The sequence below is a fragment of the Aspergillus undulatus genome (genome assembly GCF_047715775.1).
Source record: "Aspergillus undulatus strain CBS 261.88 unplaced genomic scaffold BDV17scaffold_39, whole genome shotgun sequence".
Classification (NCBI taxonomy): domain Eukaryota; kingdom Fungi; phylum Ascomycota; class Eurotiomycetes; order Eurotiales; family Aspergillaceae; genus Aspergillus; species Aspergillus undulatus.
In genome coordinates, this window is record NW_027396643.1 from 37,428 (window position 1) to 61,348 (window position 23,921).

At 50.1% G+C, this 23,921-nt stretch overlaps 8 protein-coding genes and 1 non-coding gene across 9 annotated transcripts; 8 read left to right on the plus strand and 1 right to left on the minus strand.

Moving 5' to 3' along the window:
* Positions 1-502: 502 nt before the first annotated feature.
* Positions 503-2,341, plus strand: BDV17DRAFT_293128 (putative amino acid transporter; the record flags this gene model as incomplete). Its single annotated transcript, XM_073762529.1, has 8 exons — positions 503-663; positions 720-733; positions 795-867; positions 936-1,267; positions 1,340-1,698; positions 1,751-1,948; positions 2,027-2,170; positions 2,258-2,341. 8 exons carry the CDS (start codon positions 503-505, stop codon positions 2,339-2,341), a joined length of 1,365 nt encoding a protein of 454 aa, XP_073613614.1.
* A 448-nt stretch (positions 2,342-2,789) lies between these two features.
* Positions 2,790-3,924, minus strand: BDV17DRAFT_293129 (transcriptional activator of ethanol catabolism AlcS; the record flags this gene model as incomplete). The annotated part of the gene is made up of 6 exons (XM_073762530.1): positions 2,790-2,930; positions 3,019-3,194; positions 3,245-3,379; positions 3,436-3,536; positions 3,586-3,675; positions 3,737-3,924. 6 exons carry the CDS (start codon positions 3,922-3,924, stop codon positions 2,790-2,792), a joined length of 831 nt encoding a protein of 276 aa, XP_073613615.1.
* Positions 3,925-6,136: 2,212 nt separating this feature from the next.
* BDV17DRAFT_299380 (zinc-dependent alcohol dehydrogenase) lies at positions 6,137-7,330 on the plus strand (the record flags this gene model as incomplete). The annotated part of the gene is made up of 3 exons (XM_073763858.1): positions 6,137-6,787; positions 6,840-7,194; positions 7,266-7,330. The coding sequence occupies 3 exons, from the start codon at positions 6,137-6,139 to the stop codon at positions 7,310-7,312; spliced, it is 1,053 nt and encodes a 350-aa protein (XP_073613616.1). The 3' UTR covers positions 7,313-7,330.
* Positions 7,331-8,339: 1,009 nt separating this feature from the next.
* On the plus strand, positions 8,340-9,991 carry BDV17DRAFT_299382 (aldehyde dehydrogenase family protein; the record flags this gene model as incomplete). Its single annotated transcript, XM_073763859.1, has 4 exons — positions 8,340-8,398; positions 8,467-9,668; positions 9,717-9,786; positions 9,844-9,991. The coding sequence occupies 4 exons, from the start codon at positions 8,340-8,342 to the stop codon at positions 9,989-9,991; spliced, it is 1,479 nt and encodes a 492-aa protein (XP_073613617.1).
* Positions 9,992-10,408: 417 nt separating this feature from the next.
* Positions 10,409-12,883, plus strand: BDV17DRAFT_299383 (Zn(II)2Cys6 transcription factor domain-containing protein; the record flags this gene model as incomplete). Its single annotated transcript, XM_073763860.1, has 3 exons — positions 10,409-10,483; positions 10,535-12,021; positions 12,244-12,883. The coding sequence occupies 3 exons, from the start codon at positions 10,409-10,411 to the stop codon at positions 12,881-12,883; spliced, it is 2,202 nt and encodes a 733-aa protein (XP_073613618.1).
* Positions 12,884-13,535: 652 nt separating this feature from the next.
* Positions 13,536-14,610, plus strand: BDV17DRAFT_268557 (uncharacterized protein). Its single transcript, XM_073758472.1, has 2 exons — positions 13,536-13,654; positions 13,735-14,610. The coding sequence occupies exons 1-2, from the start codon at positions 13,600-13,602 to the stop codon at positions 14,316-14,318; spliced, it is 639 nt and encodes a 212-aa protein (XP_073613619.1). The 5' UTR covers positions 13,536-13,599; the 3' UTR covers positions 14,319-14,610.
* A 445-nt stretch (positions 14,611-15,055) lies between these two features.
* BDV17DRAFT_299384 (uncharacterized protein) lies at positions 15,056-17,141 on the plus strand (the record flags this gene model as incomplete). Its single annotated transcript, XM_073763861.1, has 8 exons — positions 15,056-15,162; positions 15,251-15,420; positions 15,458-15,786; positions 15,825-16,102; positions 16,145-16,271; positions 16,319-16,457; positions 16,494-16,609; positions 16,692-17,141. 8 exons carry the CDS (start codon positions 15,056-15,058, stop codon positions 17,139-17,141), a joined length of 1,716 nt encoding a protein of 571 aa, XP_073613620.1.
* A 314-nt stretch (positions 17,142-17,455) lies between these two features.
* Positions 17,456-17,527, plus strand: BDV17DRAFT_t103. The gene has a single exon. It is a non-coding gene; the product is annotated as a tRNA-Arg (tRNA).
* Positions 17,528-22,887: 5,360 nt separating this feature from the next.
* BDV17DRAFT_268559 (PaaI family thioesterase) lies at positions 22,888-23,570 on the plus strand. Its single transcript, XM_073758473.1, has one exon. The coding sequence runs from the start codon at positions 22,969-22,971 to the stop codon at positions 23,404-23,406; it is 438 nt and encodes a 145-aa protein (XP_073613621.1). The 5' UTR covers positions 22,888-22,968; the 3' UTR covers positions 23,407-23,570.
* Positions 23,571-23,921: the final 351 nt, after the last annotated feature.

Below are 23,921 nucleotides of genomic sequence, written 5' to 3' on the forward strand. Positions count from 1 at the left end.
GGATACATAGAAGAGTATGCTCGTTATACTTGCTGCCTCAGCTGATTCATGCAGTCTTTGTCCCTCCTATATTATTGGCCAGTGCAATTCTCTCCATACAAAGCTGACAAACGTCAAACCTACTCGAAATGGCTGAAGAAGTGGATCTATATTTCCGTTAACTAATAGTTACATAACAGATCGCCAAGCCAAGCTTCTGATTGGGAGAGGCTTAACTACACACACAAAAATGCTTGAATTTTCTGCGCTCCCTTTTACATTTACCTATTACATTTATCTTGCTTTTTGCAGCTTGATAAGAGATCTCCCCTGAGGCTGGGTCTGCAGTGCTGGCCGAATTCCGGGGTTCTCGGCTAACAGCGGAGGAATAAAATACGAACCTTTAAGAGTTCTGCCGTCCCCAGAGGAGAGATTTTGAATTTTTTTTTTTTTTTCATTCATTCATTCACGGAGGTTGTGTACGCGTCTAAGCTATACGCGCTCTCATAGACAACCCGGCAGAATGAGCCCCGACAAGGTCAGCACAGTCCCTGGACCCGAGCCAGTGGACACGGAGTCGGGATTCAACGTGGAGGCTGAGAAGGCCCAGCTGCCGCGCTATCCAGTGGACGCGTTTGGAGATGAGTCCAATGCTGAAGTCAAGTACAAGACTATGGAGTGGTGGTAAGTCTGGAGCCTGTCAGGTTCAATTCTGACGTTCGCGACTGACTAAAGTACAGGCAAACGGGAATGTGTAAGTCGCAATTTGACTAAACGCGTGAACAAGATCTAATATATACTCTCGATCTGTCTAGTCATGATTGCAGAGTCCGTTTCGCTCGGTGTTCTTTCATTACCAGCAACTCTCGCCCAGCTAGGACTTGTGCCGTGAGTCAGTCTCTGGGGCCAAAGCCCTAGATCAATCACGATTGTCAAGCAGTTAACCATTCCTCTAGCGCTCTTGTTTTGATCATCGGGCTGGGTCTCCTCGCTACCTACACCGGCTATGTCATCGCGCAATTCCACCAGCGCTACCCCCATGTGCAGAACCTAGCCGACGCCGGTGAGGTCCTGCTCGGTGCATTCGGCCGGGAGCTCTTCGGCATTGGCCAGCTCCTGTTTTCCATCTTCATTATGGGCAGCCACATCTTGACGTTTAGCGTCATGATGAACACCATCACCGAGCATGGGACTTGCACTATGGTCTTCACCACCGTTGGATTCGTCATTTGCATGCTTGGCTCGCTTCCCCGGACGATGAAGAACATGACTTATATCTCCTGCATGTGTACGTTCATCCAGCCAAGCAACCCATCTTCAGAACCAAAACACACCACATCCTAACAACCACCACCAACAGCCTTCCTCTCCATCTTCACAGCTGTCATAATAACCATGATCGGCGTCGGAGTCCAAGGCCGCGCATCCACAACCCTCAAAGCCACCGTCAACACAGACCTCTTCGACGCCTTCACAGCCGTAACGAACATCGTCTTTGCCTACTGCGCGCACGTCGCCTTCTTCGGTCTTCTCGCGGAGATGCGCGAGCCCAGAGACTTCCCGAAGGCCCTGTACATGCTGCAGACCTTTGAGATTATTTTCTACGTTGTTGCCGCCGTCGTAATTTACTACTATGCCGGGCAGAGCGTCGAGTCGCCTGCCTTGGGATCGGCTGGGCCTGTGTTGAAGAAGGTTGCGTATGGGATTGCGATTCCTACGGTGAGCTTATAATTCCTGTCAGTCGTCTTTGGATAACCACTAAACGAAGCAGATTGTCGGCGCGGGCGTAGTAAACGGGCACATCGGCCTCAAGTACATCTACGTCCGACTCTTCCGCGGCACAGACCGGATGCACCGCCGGGATCTTGTTTCTGTTGGATCGTGGATCGCGATCGGTTTGAGCTGCTGGATCATTGCGTGGATTATTGCGGATGCGATTCCCGTTTTTAGCGACTTGCTTAGTCTTATCGTGAGTTTGCTACCATAACTTTTCCCATACAACTTTGCAGTCTAGAGAGACCAACTGACGTTGTTTGTTCTCTTGCAGAGCTCCCTCTTCGCCAGCTGGTTCAGTTACGGTCTTGGTGGCGTGTACTGGCTGCATATCAACTACGGACAGTGGTTTTCGTCGCCGAGGAAGATTTGTCTTACGGTTGTTAATGTGGTGATTGTTTTGATTGGGGGGTGTATGGTGAGTTACGCGACAAAGATTTTTTTTTTCTCCCACTGGAAAGGCCTTGTTTGGGATGTTGAGCTGACAGATTGCCCTTTACAACAGTGCGGCCTTGGTCTCTATGTCTCCGGAAAGGCGATTCACGATGATGCTTCGACTAATACTTTCTCCTGCGCCAGCAATGCATAGCTGTAAATGTCGGAAGGAGGTCATGAACTAAATAGAATAGACATTTGCGATTATAGAATATTATTTTTGTTTTTCAAACTTGCCAGCTCGTACTATATAATATAATCCTCTCTCGCATTGATATTTAGATATCCTGTGATGGTACCTAATCCTCCTGCTGGGTTTGCCCTAGACCATGAACGAAAACACAACCGACTGTAAAGGTATGTGGATAGCTACTCCACTGTGCAGGCTAGGCGTAGGGACTCACTAAGTCCTGTCCTTCCCCGTTGTCGAAGTCAAACGGCGAAGTCGTCATGGTTGGTGACTACATTTGCATCGCCTCTGTTTTTTAAGGTTCAGCAAGTGCTGGCATTGTTCTCATTCTCGGCTTCAAGATTCCTATTCACGACCAGAAGACCGAGAGGATCTCTCGTTCCAAGAGAAACCAACTACAGAATGAACACACTTACTTCCGCTGAAACCTCCCCCAAACCCCATCTAAATCCCCAACCGGCAAAGGAAGCGGGAACCCCACGGCATCAAAGAGCTGAGCAATGAGTAAATAGAAGCCGACGAGACTGGCTACGAATAGGGATGCACCGGCACCCTAGATGTCGTGTGGGGAATCACGTTAGCTGGAGCTCTATTCGATGGTTCGCGGGGAGTGTGTATAGCTCGGCATCCATGGAACATACCTTCACGCATCTATCTCCCACAACGGCATCACCCTCACCGAGGCGCCAATATCCCGCTGACAAGAGCAGGAAGACGAGGAGCAGCGAGAGGAAAATGAGGGTGTAGACGACGTTGGTTCGGGTTGCGCAGATGAGGAAGACGAGCATTAGGACGGCCATTGTTATGAATAGGAAGGCTGAACCAGCGCGTTAGTACTAATGGAGGCAAGTAGACGAGTGAAAGAACTAGGAAGGTAGTTGGCGTATACCGTAATATTCATAAACCCGGTACTGGTAAGTCCGCTGGCTGTGTCTGTGGCGTATGGGGCTGCGGCATTGAATGAAGGGATCATTGTAGCTGCGAATGCGAACCAGAATCCCCCTGTGAAGCTGTAAGTGGTACGAAAACAAAGGCGGCGGCAATAATTCGAGACTCACCAATGGTGCCAAAGACAACGCAGGGAAAAGTGTTTCCCAGGATGAACTCGAGAATACTGGTGATGAGAAGTAGCAGGCCGCCGAGGAAGATGATGGGACCACTTGTAATCGTCAATCCAGCAGCTATGGCATAAAGCAAGGAGTCCTTACATAAACGCAATCCCATTACCACTGGAGCCTCTCCAGGCCATCAAACAGCACGAAAGGGGGGTGGTGGTGATCACGAAGCCACCGAGCGCCCTGGGCAGTGGGTCTTGCGGTTAGCCAAGTCTGCTTACTTCAGACATAGATGGATACCTACAATGGTGTAGGGTTTCCCACATTCCTGGCCAGAGAAGGCTGGCGGCGAGCCATGGGAGTCAAGTACAGCTTTTCGAACTGGTCGGCGGAGAGCGTGACGGACGTGGGCACGGTAGACAGATGGCATGTATTGGCACCATTCTGGGGAGAGACCTTGGCCTCTTCGGCCTGACTGGCGTTACTGGACATTCTGGCTCGAATTTTCTTAGAAAACTAGAATGGAATAATAACAAAAGTCGATAAGGGGATATGACTTGGGACCTTCAACAAAGGACAGGGTGCTTTCTTAAGTGTCCGCCGCAAGTGAAAATTCCAGGTTCTGTTCTCACAAGGAGGTCCCAGGGGTAATTGGAAACTGCAATAGAGAACTGGAAGCTTGGAAGTACCTCCTAGTATGATTATAGCATAATTCTAGCTTTCATCTTCGCCCATCACGGAGCAACGGAAAGGACCAGCTCATCCGCAGCTTTACACCAGACTACTGGAAGGCGGGGAAAGCTCCCCGGGCACCCCGTAAAATTGATCCATGAAAATCGATCTACGAACTCTATGCGGTCGGTCTTTACCAAAATTATCGTTCCTGTCAAGGGTTGGGCTATGCGGTTCCGATGTCCATGCGGAGCCGCACAGTGAGATCGTTCCAGCTCACCCCTTACCCTGGCTTCCCAACAACTACGGATCTTCGTTCCAATCTCTAGATATGGTATCTGATTACGTGTAACGAACTACAGTTCTGATGCTCTATGCTAACTTCCTAGCAAATCATGCGGACCCGGTCAGCCCCCTGAGTTTCAACTCTTCGTACTACGGCCTCTTTGGGGTAAAGGATGATGTGAGGACTGCGAACACGAACAGAGATGATAAACGCTGCAGCTCTTTGCATACTCGCAAGCAATTATGTGAATTACGGCTCAACCTTCCATACGACTTTATTTCATTCCCCTCGCCATGACCGACCCATTACTGAGCGCCTGGACAACACAATACACCAACTCTCCATTGCTAGGATCCATGTCCAATACATTCGAGAAGTCCCCTCCTCGACGGAAAGCCGTGCGATCGTGTTTGAATTGTCAACGGGGGCACAAAACATGTGGTATGTGTATCTTGGCTCCAGAGACGGAAAGGACTTGAGTAGTTGATAGACGCTAGACAATAGTCGGCCATGCGAACAATGCATGAGACGCGGAATCCCGCAGAAATGCACCGATGGGAATTGCAAACCGCCGAAATATCTTATCGACTCGGCGTACAGGCCCAGAGATAGAGCGGGAACTCGCAAGAAAATTGCTAGGGACAGGTTTGACGACAGCCGACCTGAACTGGAATTTATCAATCCAAGCCTACTGCGACTTGATACCGGAAGCGCGTGCTCCAGCCCGGAGGTTGATAATCATGCTGTGATGGGCTTATTGCGGCCGGGAACAACGACTTGCATCGAGACTTCTTGGGAAAGAGTAGAAGATCGGTCGCAGGCAAGTTCGTCGGAGGCAAACTCGCCCGGAAACATGTTTGAGGGTATACTGGCAGAACTGTTGGCATTTGACATTGTCAAACCGCTATCGATGGATACTGACGGCCGAGGCCATAATGAGACCAAGCAGACTCACGACGGGATTGCGATTGGTGCAGGCTGGTCAAGTACATTCTTTCCTCCTGTCATGAATGATACTGAACTTCGGAGAGGCTGAATCGCGTTGAATGGTGAGATACCTGAAGAGAACAAAGGGCTCCTGACGCTGTTTGTTTATGGCTTGTGTACATCTATCTATTCAATTCTTTGTGCTCCATTGTCATTACAATAATTTTCTTATGAGTATAACGTCAACTTATGCGGAACAAAAATATGCAAATGCCGTGAATAGGTCTTATAACCCAGAACCGGCCAGGCCAAGCTAGGTAGGGCTGCTTCCGGGAAGTATCCAGAAACGCAAACAGCAGTCGGCCTACCTAGAGGGCGAGATGTAGCACAAACAAAACGAAATCCCCGACTCCCAAATATTGTCATCATGGCAAAGACACCAGCAGCAAGGTGACAACCCAGGGATCCGAGTTCCGCATGGTTGGTGTGAGATCGGCATCCGCCGAGCGCACGCGGAGCCGCATGGGGAGGGGATGCGTCAAATCCGGCCCCCCGACATGTTTCCACTTCCCAGAGACCATTGGCTTTCATAACCACTCTTGGATGTTGGAACAATTGGCAAGGAGGGATGGATTGATCCACGATGACTGCGCGGGGCCCCGTACCTCTTCCCTTTCCCCGGATCCGTCCAGTATCCATTCCCCTCGGAGCCAGCTATATAAATCCCCTAGGTTCCTCCAAGGTTCTCAACAACAGCTCATTGCCAATTTATACTCCAGATTCACTCTTCTTTGCTCCAAATCATAAACAACCGCCAAAATGTCCATCCCCTCAATGCAATGGGCCCAAGTCGCCGAGAAAATCGGCGGCCCCCTCGTCCTCAAACAAATCCCCGTCCCGAAGCCCGGCCCCGACCAAATCCTCGTCAAAATCCGCTACTCAGGCGTGTGCCACACAGACCTCCACGCAATGATGGGCCACTGGCCGATCCCCGTAAAGATGCCTCTGGTCGGCGGGCACGAGGGCGCCGGGATTGTCGTCGCAAAGGGATCCCTAGTCCACGAATTCGAAATCGGCGATCAAGCCGGAATAAAATGGCTTAATGGATCGTGCGGGGAGTGCGAGTTCTGTCGACAGTCTGATGACCCGCTTTGCGCGAAGGCTCAGTTAAGTGGGTATACGGTCGACGGCACGTTCCAGCAGTATGCGCTCGGCAAGGCGAGTCACGCGAGTAAGATCCCGCTTGGTGTACCACTTGATGCGGCGGCGCCGGTGCTTTGTGCTGGTATTACGGTTTACAAGGGGCTTAAGGAGTCTGGGGTGCGGCCGGGCCAGACCGTTGCGATTGTTGGGGCTGGTGGTGGGTTGGGGAGTCTTGCGCAGCAGTATGCGAAGGCTATGGGGATTAGGGTTGTTGTCGTTGATGGGGGGGATGAGAAGAGGGCTATGTGCCAGTCGTTGGGGACTGAGGTGTGTACTTTTTACTCTTTTCTTGAAAGGAAGCTAACAGGAAGGTCCACAGACCTTCGTCGACTTCACCAAATCCAAAGACCTCGTGGCCGACGTCAAGGCCGCAACGCCCGAGGGTCTGGGAGCGCACGCCGTGATTCTGCTGGCCGTGTCAGAGAAACCCTTCCAACAGGCTACTGAATATGTCCGATCGAGAGGGACAATCATCGCAATCGGCCTGCCTCCCGATGCACATCTCAAGGCCCCCGTTGTGCCGACCGTCATTCGCATGATTAGTATCAAGGGCAGCTACGTCGGAAACCGCCAGGACGGCGTCGAAGCTCTCGACTTTTTTGCGCGCGGACTCATCAAAGCTCCGTTCAGGTTGGCCCCGTTGGAGGATCTGCCTAAAATCTATGAGCTTATGGGTATGTTCTCCCTTTTTTTTTTTTTTTTCCGCTACTAGGCTTTTTGCTGGTCGTGTACTAATAGGAAGCAGAACAAGGCAAGATTGCCGGCCGATACGTGCTCGAGATGCCGGAATAAGCGAAGCATGACCTGTTCGGAAGTTCTGAAATTGCATGATTTATGATTTTCTCAATGGATCGGTTGATGTCTGTCGTTTTGATATGTTTCACGCCTACGAATCTGCACATGTGAGATTGTACATAGTGATGTAGCAGAATCGATGATATATCTCTTCACAATACCTTTCTGCTTATCCAATGCCTGAAACATCTTATCCTCACCATCCTCACGCGAGGTTTCGCGCCGACACTTTACTTCCCTGTAGCGAACTTAGGTGACGAGCAAGGGAGGACTCCGAATCATCTTCCTTTGGCCTCCTATCACTGACTCTACTCCACAGTCCTAGCGTAACCCAGTGTCTGAACGCCTAGGCAATAAACTACTCATGATACTATCTGTGCAATAGCCTTGCACATGCAACGTGGACAGCAGACGTAGCTCCCATCCTACCAAGCAAGACAGGGGAACCATGTAAGCAACCCGGCCTCAAGAATTGTAGACAAATGGCATCCGGAATAAACAACCAGGTAGAGAATGACAATGGGAGAGGGCTCTTCAAGGTTCCTGGATAGCGTCGGGTCAGCATCCGTGCGCATCCCCGGAGAAAGGGAACAGCCCTCCCAGGCGGGAGCGGGGTAGGTTGGTCCGGGGTAAAGGAAGGAATTATAGTTTGCGGAGACGAGGGAATTTTTGCTGTAGTGTAAGTGAAGGAGGGTGGCTGAGCTCTCAAAGAACGCGGGGTGCGAGAGGGGGTGTAGTATGCGGAGCCGCACAGATCTGGGGGAGCCGCACGGGGTGGGTAGGGGTATGGCGTCAAGGACCGCGAGAAACCGGGGAACATCGCCGATCCGGTTTGGAGTATGAGCAATGACTCTGCAGTAGACCTCCCGGTGCTTCAATCGTCACGGATGTATAAGTATAAGTCGGGCCCTCATCTCGATTCCGTGGAAGTGTAAGTACTCTCCATCTTGCATGTCATCTAGCATCAGAACACCTCGACTACGACTTGGAATCTTACTCCCCTCAAAGTACCTCTTTGTCAGCCATGGCTCTCTTCGAAACGATTAAGACCCCGGCGGTCACCTATGAGCAACCTCTCGGACTGTAAGTCTTCCAAGCAAGCCAAGTCTAGCCATCTATCTATCCCGTCACAGAAACTAACACTCTGACAGGTTCATAAACAACGAATTCATCCCAGGCGTCGACAAAAAAACATTCCAAACCATAAACCCGCACAACGAGAAACCCATCGTATCCGTGCACGAAGGCACAGAAGCCGACGTCGACATCGCCGTCCGCGCGGCGCGAACAGCCCTAGAAGGCGCATGGAAACAAACCACTCCATCCGAGCGCGGCCGCCTCCTAACCCGCCTCGCCGACTTCCTAGAGCGCGACATTGACACCATCGCTGCGATCGAAGCCCTCGATAACGGGAAGGGTATCTCAATGGCCAAGGGCGATGTTACTGCCTCCGCTGGGTGTCTTAGGTACTACGGTGGCTGGGCGGATAAGATCTATGGACAGACGATCGATACGGACCCTGGTAGTCTTACGTACACGCGTCATGAACCCGTTGGTGTCTGTGGGCAGATTATCCCCTGGAATTTCCCGCTCATGATGTTCGCGTGGAAAATTGGGCCCGCTGTCGCGACTGGGAATACGGTTGTTATGAAGACGGCTGAACAGACGCCCTTATCAGCTCTTTATGTTGCCGGTTTGATTAAGGAGGCGGGGTTTCCGCCTGGGGTCATTAATGTGATTTCGGGCTTTGGGAAGACGGCGGGCGCGGCGATTGCGGCGCATATGGATATTGACAAAGTCGCGTTTACGGGGTCGACGCTCGTGGGTAGACAGATCCTGCAGGCTGCGGCGAAGAGCAATCTCAAGAAAGTCACACTGGAACTAGGCGGCAAGTCACCGAATATCATCCTCCCCGACGCGAACCTCGAGGAGGCAATTGGGTGGGTGAACTTGGGGATATTCTTCAATCACGGACAATGTTGCTGCGCGGGATCGAGGATCCTCGTGCACGAAGCCGTCTACGACAAATTTATCGAGCTGTTCAAGAAGCGCGCGGAGCAGAATAAGGTCGGAGATCCATTTGACCCTGAGACGTTCCAGGGGCCGCAGGTGTCTCAGGTGCAGTATGATCGGATCATGACCTATGTCTCGGATGCGAAGAAGGCCGGGGCGAAGGTGATTACTGGGGGTAGTCGACATGGTGGCGAGGGGTACTATATCCAGCCGACGATCTTTGCCGATGTAGATGAGAAGATGACGATTGTCAAGGAGGAGGTGTTTGGGCCTGTTTGTACGGTGCAGAAGGTCAAGGATGAAGAGGAGGCGATTCGGATGGCGAATGATACGAACTATGGTATGTCTGCCACTAAGCTTGATGGTTGCGCTAATGGCTTTCTTCCAGGTCTCGCTGCGGCTGTGCATACCACGAATATCAACACCGCCATCAGGGTCTCCAATGCGATCAAGGCAGGGTAAGCTTCCTTACCTTATTTACCCCTTCTTCTCTCCCCCTACTAACAGCACAACAGCACCGTCTGGGTAAACAACTACAACACCCTCCACTACCAGATGCCATTTGGAGGATTCAAGGAATCGGGCCTTGGTCGGGAGCTGGGATCATATGCTCTGGAGAACTACACCGAAGTCAAGACAGTCCGCGTGCAGCTTCAGGGGTAGATATCGAGTTTGATCGTATTGTACTTAGTCCCCTTAGTCTAGTTCATTTGATAGGATTATTGGCTCTAGTCACTTTTGCCTGTCAAGTACCAACCCATAGAAAGTAGGAAAAAGCAATTGTCGATAGGGCCAGCCACCAATGAGGAGCGCCCCCCCCCCTGCTGATCGGACATCCCCCGTAATTGTCCGCATCAAGCAATAATCAACATTTTAAGAGGACATGATTGGCTGATTATCCCGCTCGCTCTTGGGCTCATCTGCAATTCCAAAACCTAAGAGGACTGGCTGAATCATGTGGTGAACTCAAACCCCCGCATTGTCTCACCCCAGATTCCATCCTTGTAGCTCCAGACCTCCAGACCTTACATCGTTTAACAATCGAGATCACAGGTTATTGTCGCACATCCAGACCACAACATGGCAGATTCACGTCGACGACAGAATCACAGCTGCGACCCCTGTCGGAAGGGGAAGAGGGGTTGCGATGCACCGGTATGTCGCTTGCTTACGCCCGGCTCAGCAGTCTCCTGACTGGTAGTATAGGAAAATAGAGCCGAAAGCAGCTTTACCTCTTGCTCAAACTGCAAGCGCTGGAAGAAGAAATGTACTTTCAATTGGGTTGCCTCGAGACGCATGACGTCCAGCGGACAGGGATCCCGGTCAAGAACGAAGCCCAGCACGTCGGGTATAACTGCAGCCCCTGCTCCTGCTCCTGGGCCGACTTCTGCCATTGCTACACCTGACAGCAGTGACGTCCCTGCTCTGCTGGGCTCATATAACGCCTTGGTGGATGAAGGACTGCTCTCTTACCAACCTGCCCCATTCTCTTTCTCGGAACCTCCAAATGCGTCTGACCTGGATTCTCCTAGTGATTGGCAAATCAATAATCCAACTCAAGCATCTGAGGACTTCTTCAGCCCTCTCGACCAGACAGCCTTTCACCTTCTTCAGAATGTTGGCACATATGACGTGATACAACAACTAGAGGACAAATCGACTTCCTCGTCCAGCGAAAATAGGAATGACGGTTCTCTCCAAGAACGGGGTCTTTGCCTTGCCTCCGACAAGACCGCGACCAAATACGCCTGCTCAACAATGTCGCGCAACCTAATCCGCATCTACCACGATAGCATGGAGAACGCTCTATCATGCTGGCTAACAGAGCACAATTGCCCCTACACGGATCCAATTAGCTATGTCCTTCCATCCAAACAAGCCAAAGAATGGGGTCCCAGTTGGTCGAACCGCATGTGCCTCCGGGTCTGTCGGCTGGATCGTGTCTCCTCTTCCCTTCGCGGCCGGGCATTGAGCGCGGAGGAGGACAAGGCTGCCGCACGAGCACTGCATCTCGCAATTGTCGCATTCGCGTCGCAGTGGACCCAGCACGCTCAGAGCGGAACGGCGCTATCTGTTCCAGAGGATATCACACTCGATGAGCGGTCCATCCGCAAGAACACCTGGAACGAAGCACGCCATGTGTTGCAGCATTCTACCGGAATTCCCTCCTTCCGGGTCATATTCGCCAACATTATCTTTTCTTTGACGCAGGCTCCGCTGGACACGAGGAACAACACCACAAGCCTGCGACTAAGTCAGCTCTTGGATAACGACGGCGCGCCAGTCTTCTTGGAAACTGCCAATCGCCAACTCTATACCTTCCGACATAAGTTTGCGCGTCTGCAGCGCGAAGCACCACCGAGTGTGGCGGAGCTCTCTCGTCGGAGGGGGTCAACGGCATCTACACTAACCGAGATACTGGAAATGCCACCCATGCCACCTACAGAGACTTCAATCTCGCAGGTTGATCCCATCCTTGCAAATCAAGACCACCAGAGCACACTAAGCCTTCTATTCTGGTTGGGGATTATGTTCGATACGCTCAGTTCTGCGATGTATCAGCGTCCTCTAGTGGTCTCAGATGAGGATAGCCAGATTGCAACAGCCTCACCTTTGCCTCTCGACTCTGAGCTTGAGTATGAAGCTCCCATTAACTTGGACTGCTTCGAAATTCCACAACAACGAACCAACCAGTCCCACAACAAAAACGACATATGGGGCGACCTTTTCCTACGAAGCTCAGCAACCCAACATCAATACCCCAGCACCTACATCCAGATCTCCTCTCAACCCGGCCACCGATGGCCCTGCACCTACGAACAAGCCGCCTCCACCCTCTAAAAAGCCACGCCCGTAAAAGTCCTCCTCTACCGGCGCGTTACACAACTCCAAACCCTCATCTACCGAGGCGCAAGCCCCAATCGCATCGAGCAATCCATCCAACGCGCGCTAGGCGTATATAACCATTGGACCTCCACCTACCAACCGTTCATGCTCGACTGCGTCAACAACCACGGACAACTCCCCTCACGCCTCCAGTCGTGGTACGTCATTCTCGACGGGCACTGGCATCTCGCTGCGATGCTTCTTGCCGACGTTCTCGAAGACATTGACCGCAGCGGACTTGGCACAGACAACGGGCGCCAAGCGCGAAGGTCAACGGATCTCATCTCAACACTTAAGATCGAGAACGCGTTAGCGGTGGGCAGCCTCGCGCGGTCCTCACTCCACGACCCAAATTCGATATCACTACACCGCCACTTCCACGACTCGCTGAACGAAGTCGCATTCCTGGTTGAGCCGTGGACTGTCGTGTTGATTCATTCGTTCGCCAAGGCGGCTTATATCTCGCTTGGGTATGTGGATATCTACGATATACCCGTCTCCACAGGTGAGACGACTCAGGGAAACTGTGAGTATTTGGGGGCGTTTGCGCAAAACTGTAACTTTTGCATTCGTGCGCTGCAGTACTTGGGAAGGAAGTCGGATATGGCGTCTTTGGTTTCGAGGGATTTGGTGGGGCAGTTGGGGGCGAAGGTTGCTGGGTTAGCGTGATGTCGAAATCAAAGTTGATGTATGTTTTATTGTTGAGTTCATAGACCAAGCCACAATCGGAACTTGGTACTATTTTCCCAAGTCCATGCAGGCCTGTTTCAAGGTCGTTGTGCCAGTCAGAAATCTGCTAGGTCTAAGGTTTGCTTTCTTTTCCAAGTTCGCAGTATGGCTGCGGAATCGGGAACTTCCCGGCCACGGTCCGCTCCCTTCAGCACTCAGCAGTGTTCTCCTAGCCTATGAACTATGTATCTATAAGACTTCGCTAGTCAAGAAACAGCGGTTGCGGATCTATTTATTTTTTTTTTTATTTTTTTTTCTATCGGGAAACTCCGCGGTCCTGCTGCCGATTACCCGGGGCCAAGAAAGGGCCAAGAAAGAGCCAAGAGCGCGGCTGGACCCTTGTAGGGCTGGCTCCTGCTGCGCCCCAGCCGCGTCCAATCAGTGCCCCGTATCCAAGCGCCCTGCCCTATATACTGTGCCCGATGTTTATTAGATGCAGGGCTTAGACGTCACATGAGGTGAGGTCATGAATCGCTTCGGCCGGGGAAGGGGTCTGGACGGGACATGTGCTTGGTTGCTTCAATGGGGTGTGTTATTTAAACGGCTGCGTCCCCCTGGCTCGAGGTAGTGGTTCCTGATTTGATTTGACAAGTGGTCGCCCTGAATGATACCATTACCCTTACTCAGAATGCAACGAATCATTCTGTGCAGCAAGGATGATTTTACCTAAGTACCTTATTGGCCTTGTGCTTTTTATGGCTTTGTCCGTTGGTATGTACTGTGTCCTTACGTCCTCAGACAGGCGTAGAAGCAATCCATCGCATTACAATCACTGACCAATGTATTCTCAGAGGGCCTACCTGCCCGGGCACAAGAACTCTCTACACGCCCCGTCCCCGAGATCAAGCCACCCAGCACCAGCCTCTCGCAAAGCAGCGAAACCAAGGAGTCTGGAATAGGACTCCAAACGGTCATGTCCACACCAGCACCTTCAACGCGCGCCCTGGCAGTCAACACAGCCGATGACCAATCTTATGCATTACCCAGCGGCCTGTCTCCAGAAATCAACAAGCTCAGCCCACGCGCCACGCACCAAAAGCGCGAATTCTCCCGCGCCGGCATAGTCTTCGTTCCCGTGATAGTGTTCGTCATATGCATTGGGAGTGCGCTCTGTTGCGCTGCCGTTGGCAGGAGACGTGGTGGGGCGGACCAGCAGCAGCAGCAGCAACAGCAACAGCAACAGGGGATTACTCTGCACAATACGGTGAATGTTGATGTCGACGTCGAGGCAAGAGTTCAGAGTCCGATTCGTGAACCGCCGCGTGTGATTCTGCGCGATGTCAATGGGGTTACGGTTGTTGAGATGGTCGGCCAGGGTCAGGATGGGGGAGGGGAGGGTCCGCCACCACCTTACTCGGTCGTGAGGCCGAGGTGAGATGAGATGGATGGGATGGGGTGCACTCTTTATGCGTGATTTTATTGCCCGAACGTTTTATTGTGCGGTATGATTTTGAGCTGGGTCCAGTGCTTTAGGACTGGTACGCGATACTATAGTAGCAAAGGAAAACAATGGTAATGGAAGGGGAGGGCGAGACCCATGGGGATTGCGTACACGCATGGTCAGAAGCCTATTTTGATATATACTCTCATTCAATAGATCCAAATTGAGAGATGTAGTTAGATCCTAGCTTAGCTAATAAAATCTGGGTAGTTTGTCTCAGCTTTATTATAAAAGTGTCTGTCATCTAGGTCATCTACACATATTCGCGCAAGCCCAGCGGTCTATGGCTTTTATCTGTTTGTAGGGAGTTCCAAGGTCAGTTGTGCTCTATACATAGATTGTTCTAACCCGCCTCAACCATCAGTTAGCGGCGGTAGAGCTATGGTCCGAATGCGAGATAACCAGTATAGTGTCCCCGACGGGAAGACCATAATGAAAACGGCGTCTTGTCTTAAGCGTCCCCTTTCCTCGCTGTGTCTCGGTAACTTCAGACATCCAATATATCAAATTAATGGATGACGCCATTCGACCTGTCTGGACCGGTAATGGGGGGAGGAATAGCCACTCCTCATACACGATACCTGGCCCTATGCATGAATAACGCAGAACACGCGTCACAAGCTCACTGCCATCTGAGCCGTGACTTGCAGGACAGAGATCGTTTTGACTGCATGATTGTGACACCGCCAGCTCAAGATCACCCTACTATCTACCCTAGTCAAACCTTCCATTTCTCCTACCCCACCCCGACAACTTCTATCGTCGAAGAAATGTACTCGTAGGTCGCACAATCTACTCTCTCTAGGGGTCTCAGGCTGTCATTGACTGCGCATAGCGTTCCATCAACTTGTCTTTCTCCCAAACAGGGATCATGGTGGTCTCTACGGCATGGATGACTATCGACTACTCTACAAAGAATCCGTGGATAGCCCGGACAAATCCTGGGCGCGGCAATTTCGAGAATTTCTGACATTTGAGCAAGTCTTTATGAAAGTGCGCGAAGGCACCCCGTCCGAAGGGGTCGCATGGTTCCTGGGTGCGCGCTTGAATGCCTCATGCAACCCCCGACCGAGTGGCGCTTATATACGAACCCGACGAGCCAATATCCAGCACTGCATCGGCACTTCGAGCGCGTGGGGTAAAGAAGGTGACCGCGTGGGCGGTATACTTGCCCATGTTTCCAGAAGCCGTCATCATCTTTCTGGCGATTTCGCGCCTCGGTGCGATTCATACTTTGATCTTCGACGGAACCGCACCGGCTGTCATTGCGGACCGACTGCTGGGCTGCTCGTCACAGGTAATCGTTGCTGTGGATTATACTAAGCGCGGTGGCCGAGAATTACCAATGAAAAGGCTTTTGGATGAAGCGTTGCGAAGCTGCCCTGCTGTGCATACTGTCCTTGTTTATCAGTGTACTAGACCCCCACTGCATGGGCCAAGGACCGTGATGTCCGATGGGACGACGTGGTTGATCCGGCTGCGGAGCTTGTGCAGCCTGAGAGCATGGACTCTGAGGATCCGCTGTTCATTATGTACCCGTCAGGATCGACCGGAAAACCTAAGGGCTTGGTTCGTTCCACTGCGGGTTTTTTGACCGGTGCCGCAGTGACAGGCAAATGCGTGATTGACATTCGTCCCTCCGACATCTTCTGCGCGGGCGATATCGCCTGGATTTCAGGGCAGCTCGTCAACGCTCTCTACGTTCCACTTCTTCTCGGGTGCACCGCAATCATCTATGAGAGTAGCCCGGACTAGCCAAGCCCATCACGATATTGGGATATCTGTGAAAAGTACAACGTAACCCAGTTTTACGTCGCCCCAACAACGGTGCGTCTCCTAAAGTGGCTCAGGGATTCCGAGATCCCACACACACATTGCCATCGCTGCGTATTTTGGCTTCAATCGGGGAGCCCGTTGCACCAGAAGTGTGGAAGTGGTATTACCACGCAATGGGAAAAGGCAGAGCACATCTGCTTGATACTTATTTCCAAACTGAAACCGGGTCCCTGGTTCTCACACCGTTGGCGGGAGTGACACCCACCAAGCCTGGGAGCTGCACCTTGCCCTTTTTCGGTATTGAGACGGTCATTCTGTAATCCAGCACCCGAGGGGTGATCACATCTCATTGTCCGGAGGGCATTCTGGCTATTCGGAATCCCTGGCCGGGCATGGCGAGATCAGCATGGGGTGACCACCAACGCTTTGTAAACACATACTTTCAAGCCGTATCCTGGGTATTACATATGTCAACCCTTCGTCCAAACAGCACGCTATCATGGCAGGCTTCGATAATAACCTTCAACATAGTTCGCAGGCGACGGCGCCTGCAGAGACGAAGACGGCTACTACTGGCTCAAAGGAAGAATCGATGACGTCGTGAATGTCGATGCCTACCGCTTCTCAATCGCAGAGATTAAAGCCGCATTTCTCGAAAACCGATACACTGCTGAAGCGGCGGCTGTCGGCATCATTTACGAAGAGACAGGGCAGGCGGTCGTTGCGTTTGCGAGTCCCAAACAGCAACTGGAGGGACGAGTCCTACGTCTGGGGTTGCGGAGCGAAGTCTCCAGACCTATTAGTGACTATGCGCTTCCGAAGGCTATGTACCTCGTAGATATCACAGAGGCATGCTCTGGAAAGCTCACTCGCCGGATTTTGCAGAGGATACTTGTGGGTGAGAGGGCTGATTTCGGGGATACTTCTACGGTTGTGAATCCTGAGGCTATATATATTGTTATTAAGACTGTTCATGGGTAGTTGGTGATGAGATTACCTCATGTATGATTGACCATAGATGACCATATACGATTATATATATATTTCGTGGCATCGGATGAAAAATAGCCGATGCTGCCAAATTCCCTCCTGAAGAGATTAGGATGCATGTTTTGATTATGTATTGCTTATTAGAACAGACCACTCCCTAAAACATTAAATCTAAAGGCAGATCTCCACCATCATTTGCCCAAGGCTCTTGTCTCTTTACCCAACTCACCCCGGCCGTTTCCCGCTGCTTGCAGAATCTAAGTTCGACTTGTATATGCATAGCTATCAGGTCCATTCAACAATCAGGCCGGCTGGCCCAATGGCAAGGCGCTTGACTACGAATCAAGAGATTGCAGGTTCGACCCCTGCGTCGGTCAGTTAATTTTTCTTTTGCTGGAAAGAGAAATTTTTTTTTCTTGTTCCGTACGTGGAGTGAGTGGGGTGGACCCGGAAGTGGAAATCGGGATCGGGATCGGGATCGGGATAGGGTTGGAACTGGGGAGAATTCCTCGGGATGCCGAAGTCGATACGCGTCGGGAGCTCGGTTGCGGCCAGCCGAACTTTATCTTGGAGCCTCAAATTTTGGCATGATCTAATTATTGTCCTTCTATACTTGTAGTTCCGCCATTTTGCTTTCCTTCTTGCGAGCGATGTGCTACTGGGTTATTCCTTGAAGCTGAACCATGGCTGCGAAAAGATTCAACCATGTGAAGAGGTGATAAGAGACGACATTAGCCGGAGAACTGTGACTGGCAGAGGCTTGTGGCAGTGGTCGAAGTTCATGGGGTAACTGGGATGTGGTTTGTCGAGGGAGGGTCTGGTTGCAATACTGATGTTCGACGTTTGGTCCGCTATTCTAATGTATCAAATATATATATATATCCCAGCAGCGTTATACATTGTTATCCACAAAATCCACAAAACAGCAACCACATGATTATTGGTACGGGGACGGCAGGGATCAATGTACAATAGTTGGCAACATAGATGATTTCCTGGGATTTTATCAGCAAATCAAAATTCGTAGACCGATATGTAAAAGGATTCGTGGTTGCTGGTAATTGGCACCGTCGAGAGGTCCCGGATACTGGAGACCTGGAACATCTGCGCTGTAGTTATTTCACGAACTTCTTGAGTTGTTTATCAGTAGATATGACGAGAAGTCTAGTACATACGACCACAGGGTGTGGAGAACAGGGCTTCCCGTCCGCTCAGCCGTACTTAAGTCACACTTATCAACGCACCGCGATCTATTAGGCGACGCTATGCTGGCGCGCCCAACGCATGCCCCCGGTGGCGGCTGTGTGATAATCAATGATGCGGGTCTCGAGGGCCAAGAGATGCTGCATTTCGGGCGTCTGCAAGTACGGATTTGTGAACTTGATATCCACATAACCTTTAGAGGCAAGCAGGGAGCGCGGGTTATCTATCAGGCTCGGAACATACTTTATAAGGTTATTAATTAAAAAGTCCTACCTACCATTAAATTCGGGTATCTTGAGAGGGATACCAGTAAAGTGGTAGTAAAACTAGCTGAATAAATTATGCTTAAAAACAGGCGCCAAGAACCAGAGGCTGCGCTGCGCATTGTGATAGATATATTTATCCCAGGATCCAAGACTATCGCAGTTACTGGAAAGGACTGCGAGCTGATAGATAAGCTCGGGGTCCTCAACCCACGCAGAGAAGCCGGTAGCTTTGCAGATCTTATTAAGATACCGTGAGTAGATTTGGCTATTATCCTGCCCTGCCTCTGCAAGCGGCTTTGCCAGTTTCCCAAGGAAATTTACTCGGGCCTGTCGTGCTCATTCAGGAGTCTATCCAAGAGGATACCTCTTGTTGGCCTCTGCTTTAATTTAGGATAATATTACTTGGTCTAATATAGTAGAAGTAAGATATACGCATGGTCCTTCTTCTGCAGGCAGGTTTTTCTTCCCTAAGATTTCCTTGTCAGTTACCCTAGCTTCTGAACCTGCGGTTAGTACTTTATCTGTGCAACCCTTTTGTTCAGAGGTCGTGTTTGAGCTCACAGGCAAGGGCATCTTATCCCGGGCACCGTGCCCAGACGTAGAAGGGGCCGGTGTTGGGCTGTCCGGAGTTAAATTCCTGTCCACGTTGGTTTGGTACTCAGGCACGGGCGTCTTATCCTGGGCACCATATCCTGGGCACCATGCCCGGATATAGATAAGGCGGGTGTCTGCTCAGCCATGTTGCTAGTTAATGGTTCGCGCTGATTATTGGTATTGGTCGTAGCGCTATATGGCACCGAAGGTTGTTGGAGGCCGCTTGGGATAGATTAGTTGATCAAGGTAAAAGGAACATTCTGCTGTGCGCTAGAGGGCAAGGTATCCAGGGCCGCAATCAGGGTTATAGGGGCAGGTATCTCATGCTGGATATATTGCCCAGGCAGTGTTTCTGCAGGAGGGCTACTTGGTATATACTAGAGCCCTAAAGGGGTAGGTCTAGAAACAAGAGAGATATAGTAACTAGGCTATCAAGGCATGGGGGCTGGGGATTCTAATACTATAGTTTTAGTATATAATTGCGAGTATTCAGGTACACTAGTCAGAGTACCAAGAATATAGTTAATAAAGAGGTTCTCTGCCTTAATCTCCTCAGGAAACAGGATTGACTAGTACTAGCTGGTAAGTCTTAGTATATTACCAAGATTAGCCATGCTAACTAAGATAATAGCCTTTTGCCCCTTGCGTCCGTGTTTGCTAGTCTTTAACTTCTTGACATGGTTCAGGATAGCGTGATTAAGGGTACTAATACTATCTTCCTCCTTATAGAACTTGTTTGTCAGTGTTATGGGTTCCTCGTACGAGGCACCTCTTCAGTTGTTATTACTCGGTCATCATGTGACCTCGTACGAAGACCCACCCTCGCTTACCTCCTACCTTTTCCACACACGACTATCTATCTTTTCCTCCTTCAACGAACCCTTCATGTACATACGGCGCGGTATAGTTTAGCACAAACATATTGCCCCCTTACAGTCAGGGTTTTAAGCCCACGGTGCTAATACTAGCTATTATAGTATATTAGGAGTATACTTCTATAGTATTAGTATTATATTAGGACTTGCTACTTGGCTGCTTTACTAGACTTTTTGTTATACTTTACCTAGTTACAAGCTTCCTTATACTCAGGGAATCTCTCCTGGTACTTATTAGTCTCTGAATACTCCTTGAAACCAGTAATATATGCATGACCAAGATCCTCTAAACCTACCAAGGCCTGCATTAATTGTTCTACCATGGGCCTGAATATGGCGGCCGTGATCTAGTGTGCGTGCTTGAAGTAGTCAAGGTAATCAGCACGCGATAGTACTTTATACTTTACTTTGAGTTCCACGGAAAGGTCTCCGAAGGTATAGACAGGGATATTACCCAGGGTACTATCTAAAAGGAGCTATATATTGCTAAGTTTGTTTTTGGCCTTAAGCGTTGTAAGGGCTAACTCCAGTTGCAACTCGGAAATATCAGGGATCACGGACTCAGTATCCAGCCGCGAAGCACTACTTGTATCTATATCCTGTGCGATATATTATTCTAAATCAATATCATCAAACAGGCCCTCCGGGAATAACTTAGTACGTGGTTCAGGATACGCGCTCTTAGTACCAGGACTGCTGTTAGGCTGACCAGTGGTCTGGGAGTTGGTTTGGTTATCTGCCATGGTCTGGGCCTCGGTTGGTATCTTGTTAGCTACCTAGTGGCTGCGGCGGGCTAGGAATCGTCAGGATTAGGGTCGACTGACTCCTTGCAGATAGCTAAGGTTATAGTAATATTAGATCGTGCTCGGATAAAGTAAGCCTTAATATATAAAGAGGTTAGCTAGCTGTTCAGTCACTGCAGGGGTCTGGAAAGGGTAGCAGGTCACTGTCGTGAGTAGGAGCTTGCTGTGTTACGGGAAGCTTACCGATCAGGAATAGGAAAGTGGTATAGCAATATCTGATATTACTTGATTCAGCTAGAACTATACCAGAGCAGAGGTTAGCTAGTTGTCCAGTCACTGCACGAGACTAGGAAGAGTAGCATGTCATTTTCGTGAATTATAGCTCGCAGTGTTCGGCAGGACTGACCGGTTCAGGGCAGTTCGAGCGATAAATCTTACTAAAATAGGGTGAAACTATATCAGAGAAGAGGTCAGCTTGCGGTCTAGTGGTTATTAGAGTTTGAAGAGGCTAGCATGCTGCCGTCAGGAATTCTGCATGGTGGTATTTCGAAAAACACACCTGGTGTAGACAAGTTGTCTTCTAACGGCGCCGGTGAGGGTCCGATAGCAATGCGGCTTGGATAGGGGAGAGATAGGGTTAGGTTCTTATTACCGGCAGGGATTGAAGCCACGAACTCATCGCCCAGGCGAGATATTAATGGATGTTATAGATGGAGATGCGACTTAAAGGAGGGTGGAGGAGTAAAGGAGAGACTGGGGCAGAGATATTATTTAGCATATACCCGCCACCGCGGCCGATGCCCGAATAACATCGCGCTTGATACTTTAATTATAGTTAAAGGTCTTCAAGCGGTTCATTCTACGTCCTGCATTCCAGCCAGTTATGAAATCAAGCATGCCCATTAGTCTAGTCAGAATTTCCTTTCTGGGGGCGCATCACTCAGTAGTATTCTAATTACAAGGGCTCATGGAGAGATATTCTTTTCAATAACATATATTCCGGTGCAGTAAAGCAACAAAGTGAAAATACAAACATGTGGTCATTCTAGAGGCTTCATGGGAACCAGGCAGCATGTACCTCCTGCTACGGCCCTTGATACTATAGCACTTCCTAGGTAACTATGTAGTCGAGGGGTTAGAGGCTTATCAATAAGATGGGATTCTGAATGTTTACCTAGTGCCTCACAAGAACAGCATTTGTCCGGGATAAGAATGCTTTCAGTGACGATTGGTTTTCCGCCGAGTAGCGGAACCTGCCTTTTTGCCCCGTTGGTTGAGCTTTAGGCGTTTGATTTCTTTCAATAGCTGCTTATTATCACTCTCTAACTTTGCTTTCTTGGAACGAGTTTTGGTAGAGCGTTTTTTAGTACGAGTACGACGCGAGGGTTGATCGGACGAGGAGTCGTCACTTTCGCTTGATTCATCGTCACTCTGTTTGCTCTCAACGTCATACCCCCAATAGGCATTCTCGAGCTCTTTGGCTTTCATATAGATCAGTCGGTCTCCACCCAAACTACCTCCGTTGACTATTCGTCGAATAAAAACCTTGACATCAAACAGCCGGCTGGCGTCCATTGCGCAATCACTGCAGCTGTGAGGTGCCAGCCAAATCTTTTACTCCCTCAATGCTGGCGGGAAAACTTTTATATTCTCAGCTCTGCTCTCAGTCGTCAGCCCCTGAGCAACCATTCGTTAGTTCGCTCATGCGGCCGATCTAAGCGCCGGTCTTGCACCATCTATGCGCCGCCAGCCTTGCTTCAGATAGGAAGTTAAGGTCTATCTGCATAGCTAGGTCGGGCCGTATTTGAAATAAATTTGAGACTGCATCACTCCCTGTCAATTATTTGAGTTCTTTATTTCATCTCACAAGCGTCGTCCGTATCTGCAGTGGTCTTACAATTTTGGTTAGAAAATGCAGGAGGCAAATGACGACCAGACGAAGCAAAAACAATTCCGTACAGCTGTATTGGACTCAGCCACCGTCACTTTCTTCTCCAAATTGCCGTTTGCCCAACGGTACTTGATTTCCAATCATTATTGCTGCGTTCCGTTTACAGCTCGTTCGCAGCATCAAAGAGGAACATCGAACTCCTTTTTCAGCAATACGATCAACACGAAAAGTACGATTGTGCGGGCAATGGCTGTTCTGGACCGCAAAGTCCTGAATCTCAAATCAACGTTGGAAATAAACCAGGAAACACACCTTTTTGCCCCCGAGAATACCAACGAGCCGGCCTGTATTTTATTTGCGCAACTTGGGAACGGACTGAACGGATTTGAAGGAACTGTACATGGCGGGGTCATTGCGTCGTTGATTGATGAGAGTCTCAGCCTCTGTGTTGAGAGCTTCAGGGCAGTATTATCTCAGGAGAATGCACCCCTCTACACCGCAAAACTGGCTATATTTTATCGAAAACCTGTTCAATCTCCCAACATTATCTGTGTCAAGACGTGGCTCCAAAAGAAGGAAGGTCGCAAATGGTATCTCAAGGGCGAACTTGTGACGGAAGACGGTCAGGTTCGAGCGGTCGCGGAGTCATTATGGATAAGTGCAAGGAAGGAGTCAGCACTGTAGGGAAGGCATTCGGTGGTATCCTATAGCCGCTTTCTGCGCCGCTAGTACCTTCTATCTCGACTCATCTTTTTAATTCTTAATCTTACACAAATTTACACTGGTACCATGTGAATCACTGCTACATCTAAGCCGTATTCATAGGTTCAGGAAAGCAAAAAGGAAACGAAAAGAAAAGAACAAAGAATATTTCACAGCAGTAATTGGAGTTTTTACCAGATGGCAGCTTTAAAAAAAATATTAGGAGTCTCGTGTGAGATCACGCGACAAAAGTGACCAGGCGCATGGAGCGAAGCCTCCGCTGTATCAAGTTCAGATAGTGAATAGATACCCTATAGGTCACTTCTGATCAAAGGTCGCTGATGCCTAAGAGGGGTAATCATGCTAGATACAATAATGTAAAGACACAAGGCAGCTTCGACAGACCAAGAGAAGTAGAAATTGATGTACGATGGCCTTTTGGTCCGAGAATGGACAATGTGCCAAACACGGCGCTTAGATATTGAGTCGCTGATATT

Coding starts and splice junctions, on each gene's coding strand:
- BDV17DRAFT_268557 (XM_073758472.1), top strand. CDS start 13,600: ATGATTTTACCTAAGTACCTTATTGGCCTTGTGCTTTTTATGGCTTTG. Junction 13,655..13,734: donor TTTTATGGCTTTGTCCGTTG/GTATGTACTGTG, acceptor ATGTATTCTCAG/AGGGCCTACCTGCCCGGGCA.
- BDV17DRAFT_268559 (XM_073758473.1), top strand. CDS start 22,969: ATGGCTGTTCTGGACCGCAAAGTCCTGAATCTCAAATCAACGTTGGAA.